Source organism: Paralichthys olivaceus, chromosome 15, assembly GCF_024713975.1.
Source record: "Paralichthys olivaceus isolate ysfri-2021 chromosome 15, ASM2471397v2, whole genome shotgun sequence".
NCBI lineage: Eukaryota > Metazoa > Chordata > Actinopteri > Pleuronectiformes > Paralichthyidae > Paralichthys > Paralichthys olivaceus.
Window position 1 is genome coordinate 11,108,218 of NC_091107.1, and position 4,873 is coordinate 11,113,090.

General features: G+C 40.0%; 1 protein-coding gene across 3 annotated transcripts; it reads left to right on the forward strand.

Annotated features, from left to right (window-relative positions):
* Nucleotide 1: 1 nt before the first annotated feature.
* On the forward strand, nt 2–4,299 carry LOC109628803 (uncharacterized). 3 transcript variants are annotated; one of them, XM_069539677.1, is made up of 5 exons: nt 2–233; nt 1,584–1,747; nt 1,855–2,129; nt 2,282–2,581; nt 3,322–4,299. In XM_069539677.1, the coding sequence occupies exons 3-5, from the start codon at nt 1,995–1,997 to the stop codon at nt 3,970–3,972; spliced, it is 1,086 nt and encodes a 361-aa protein (XP_069395778.1). In that variant the 5' UTR covers nt 2–233; nt 1,584–1,747; nt 1,855–1,994; the 3' UTR covers nt 3,973–4,299. The 3 variants fall into 3 exon arrangements, with proteins under 3 accessions (XP_069395778.1, XP_069395779.1, XP_019941748.2); XM_069539678.1 differs by lacking the exon at nt 1,584–1,747 and having other exon boundaries at nt 16–233; XM_020086189.2 differs by lacking the exon at nt 2–233 and having other exon boundaries at nt 1,510–2,129.
* Nucleotides 4,300–4,873: the final 574 nt, after the last annotated feature.

Here is a 4,873-nt window from a genome sequence, read left to right on the forward strand (position 1 = left end):
TTCATTTGTTCATTTGTTTGTTTTCTATTCGGTTTGCGATCTCACAGTTTTTGGTTTCATCCAATGGGTTTTGATTAAAGGGATCAAAAATATCCGCGAGAGGATTTATTTACTTCAGGGTCGAGGGCTACATTTCGAGGAGTGGTCAATGACGTCACGCTGCAAGGCTGCAACCTTATACCTTTATATACAGTCTATGGCTGCAACCTGCGGAGCGATGGTCATGTGACCGAGTGAGTTTGGAGCAACATTGCTGTTGAACAGATAATCTATCTATCTATCTATCTATCTATCTATCTATCTCTCTCTCTCTCTCCCTCTATCTTTCTTTCTATCTATCTATCTATCTATCTATCTATCTATCTATCTATAATTATATAATCTAGCATAAAATGTTTTGCTACTATTATCAAAGTAATACTATTATGATATAACATTCAGTACAAGAAGTAAGTGTGTTGTCTAAAGTGCTGTTTTCAATGTAAAAGTAAATTGGGTATTTACACTTTTGAACATGGTCACATTGATTCTCACTTCATTCTAGTCTTCAGCGTTACTTCTGGACACCACATATTATTGACTAATTCCTGGTCTCATATCAGATTCACTGAAGAAGGAGTGTGTGTCCTTCACAGTGCATTGACTGCTTGCTTATTGACATTAAGGTTAATGTTCAGAGGTTGTATCTCAGTCTAAAATACCGATTTGATTACAAAAAGTGCTGAAACAGCGGGGTCAGATAAGTAAGATCAATGTTTGACAGATTGTATAGTGGAAAGACAGGCGATTTCTCCTATATATATATAATATTTTACAAAATCTATGCACAGTAAATTCAAATACTATAAAGAAAGAATGGGGAAAAGAATTGGGGTTTGAAATAATGAAGGGCATTTGGAAATGTTCCATCAATGCCAGATACTGTTTGATACAGTAACAATAATGATACAACATTTTACATCAAGTCCACAGCTATGTCACATACTCAAAAATACAGGACTTCTGTTTCAGAATACTTTTTCCCCAGGGTGTTCGAAACTACAATAGAATTAGAGCCACTCTTGATTATACTGTGTCTCTGAGAACTGTAAAATTATTCCCCAACACTGGAAGACTAAGGACGTACACACTTTCAAACACTGGATAACAACGCTGACTGATACCCTCTACTTGGAAAAAAATAGGACATGTCCTCAATGACAGACTAGAGGTTTTCGAACAGACTTGGACACCTGCGATCTCTTTCTTAGAAGGGATGAATGGATAAGATAAGAGAAATGGATTATGTTTATTTAACAAATCGTGGTCCAGATGTTTTAAGGTGAGGTAAACAAACAGACTTTGCAACCAAAAGTCCATTGGATACATCTCCCTGAGACTTGAAGTTAAGTAGCCTAGTAGTGATATGATGGAGGATTCTCCACAACCTGGCAACCAAAACCATTATTATAATCAATCCTTTACTGTTGAACACTGCAATACAATATGGTCTCACTGCCACTGGCTTTGTCCCAGCATGAAAAACTTTGTTGATTCTCACATGACTACTAGAAATGTTTGAATGACGTATTTTTTCATTTAAGCTAATAATAATAAGAAGAAGAAGTCCTTTATTAGTCCTGCAATGCGGAAATGTGCAATATTATTGCACAGACAGACGAATTTGGCACAGTGAATGAGTTGTGCATATTCATGTGCATGAGTTCTTCACTGGCCTGGTCATGCTGATAACACCATTCTGACTGTGGTAAGTAAACACCCAAACACACACCGACAGATAACACATGCCAACACACACTGGTTAGACGAAAGCCATGATCCTGACAGGTCGCAGTTTGTGTCTTCCTTCTCCAGGCACTGTTCAGGAACTGTTTTCTGTGGCTCGAGATGCCAGCATCGTTCCTGATATCTCCTTGGACCCGGTCCTCACCACCTTCCTGTCACTGGACTCCCCTGCAGCACTGCTGCATCAACATGTCTTCCTACAGCGGAGCATGAGCAGGGAGCAGCAGGCTCAATTCAGCATGAGCCTGACCAGAGAGCTGGGAGGCAGCAGCGGGGTCACCTATGGAGGAGTTGGGGTTGTTGCTCTAGCTCTGTCTCTGCTTTTTGACCAGATTGCTCAACAAGTTGGTGAAACCTTTTCTGTTTTATCTAGCTTGTATGTCATTATTGAATACCGGTCTCGGAGCATGCAGTTTTGTGAAATCAAGTTTCTACTGTCTTTAGTAATCCCATGATTTTTCTTCTATCACCACTTTCTTTTCCGATATCTCTCCAGGTCCGAACACAAGGATCAACCAAGGGAGACCTGTCAACTCAGAGACCCCAAAAGGATATTTTTGGCATCAGCAGCTCTTCAAGAATTGGCAGGATTATCTATAGCTACCTGCGCCTGATCCCTGGCCTTGCTAACAATGCGGAGAAGATGGCTGAGACCACAGAGCTCTATGACAGCTGGCTGAAACTTGAGCTAATCGACCATTATGAGAGGATGACCACTAAAAAGAGGATGAGTTCAGTGTCCATGCAGCAGTGGCTGACAGGAGCTGCATTTCATCTGCACATGAGAATACACCAGGTCAGGAGACTGAGAAAGACTCAAGCTAAAATGCATACTCTCATTATCTGCTTTGTACATGTACCAGGGATAGTGTCCTTTTACACAATGCCTTTATCAAAACTCAGTGCTTACAGTACCCACAATGCCATTCAAACACTATCAGGTGTGTGGAGCCTTAAGTTGCTAGTCTCAAGCAGAAATAAGGTGCATGCTACAAAGGTCTGGAAAGTTTTGTTTCCACTCCGCAAGATTTATTTCATTATTAAACTTGAAGTCTCAAGATTCAACCCAAGTTGACTCAAGTGACATCACTTAAGGGAATTTGCACAACTTTTTTTCACATGTGCAGTGGTGCTCTGCAAAACCATGCAAACTTAGGTGAGAGAGCTTTACTGTCCAATGCACAACTTCTCTGTTTCAGTTCACTGCCACTGCTTTGGCTGCACCAGCTATTTTCAACAAAAAAGCAACTGGCTGGTGGACATTCTAGCAGCTAGCAGCTAAAGAGCCACAAATTCCCCTCAGAAATGGGTGGAGACCAAAAACGGATCAGAAAGAAAGTGCATATTGGACCTGGATTCATTGGGAGGTCACAATCCCAACTCTAAATGAATGGCATTGTTTGCCCTGTAACTTTCCGATATTTAGATAAGCTGTTTGCTAATTACTTTGGCGTACAAAACTAAAAGTTTATGTAATGTCTGTGTTTACATGTTGTTTATATCAGCCCTGTACTCACCTTGATTCTATTCCAACAGGTGCGACTGCGCTCTGTGCCATTAGGATCAGCAGAGTCACTGCGTCTGTCTTATAAGTCGGGGATAGGTCGCCTGGTTCAGGGCTACACAGCCTATCTACGCAGAAACATCCAGGAAACAGCTCCTGGTTCACAAAAACCCTCAACTGGGACAACCGGTCGACCAAGACAAACCAAGACATTGAACATAACCAATATGGCCTGCTCTGGTAATCACCTTTTTAATGTTAGCCAGGTTAGTACAAGTATCTCCACTGGATTCAATGAGACGACTGCACCTAATTCATCTGCTGACAGTAGCAGAAGCTGTGAAACACATGGATCCAGAGAAGAGTTTGGAGTCAGTGTGTCAAAAGGAAGCAATGAAACTCCTGTAAGTATGGGAGACAATAAGACACTCAACAATATGACTGAATATAACAGGGATGAGGAAGCAGGCATGCTGGGCCTGTTAGTCATTGAACCAGGAAGGAATGTGAGTCACAATGTCCAGCATCACCCCTGTGAGTCTCCAGCAATACAACAAGCTTTGGTGACTCGTGTTATAAATGCTCAGGACCTGGAGCGAAATGGAAATGTTTTCCTGTTCCCTGAGAACATTCTCCGCAACTTGTGCAGGCAGAGGAATGACCTTGAGTTAAAGACAAGTTAGACTGGTCTGAATAGTGTGGAGTTACAGTCTCTCAAATTAAACATTGTGCTCTTATCTTTAGGACACTATCTCTCACCTTTTTTATTTTTATTCTTAGTCTGCATTAAAGTGGTTGTCAGTCCCCTTTAACTTAGCAGAGATGTGACATATCCTAATACTAAAAATTGTAATACTAATAAATTACATTAATGACAGATCTTAAATGTTCTGCATTTACATTACCAGAGATTTGTATGTTGTTGTCACCATTTCTTACTTCACTGCTATAATTCATTGTAATTCTTTCCAGACACTGTAAAATATAATAAACTATATTAACTTAAAAAACATGCCCAGGCTGCCTTGAAAATGAGATTTTACCAAATTAGTCTTGTTGTAATGCAAAACTCATGATGAAACAGTACAGACGTTGTGATTGACATTCACAGAACTTCAAAAGTTAGCAGAAGGCGTTTATGATGAAAATGGAAAGAAGAAAGGGGGAACCAGACTCAAGCAGATGGTTGTCTGCAATAAAAACAGGAAGGGGTAAAGTCTTCAACACCAATCAGGACGCAACACAAACAGGAGAAGAAACAGGCAAACAGGCATAGACGTTTTACTACCCCACATTTTACATTTTCTCACTCATGTAGCGTCCAAACCAATATAAAAAAATGAGTAATTCAAACCATTTCTGTCAACTGCTCAGACGCTTTCTTAAAAAACTGTCAAAGAACAAGCACATAAGATAGATTTGATAATCAGAACTTCAGAGAGCAGTTTGCTCAGACGCAAATTCATCACAAGCAAGTTCAAGTTACGTCATTAAGAGAGCCCACCAGATATATTAATAAATTAAATTGCTGATATCAATATTAGTAGTAATAGTAATGTTAGTGTACATGTATTAGATTTCCAG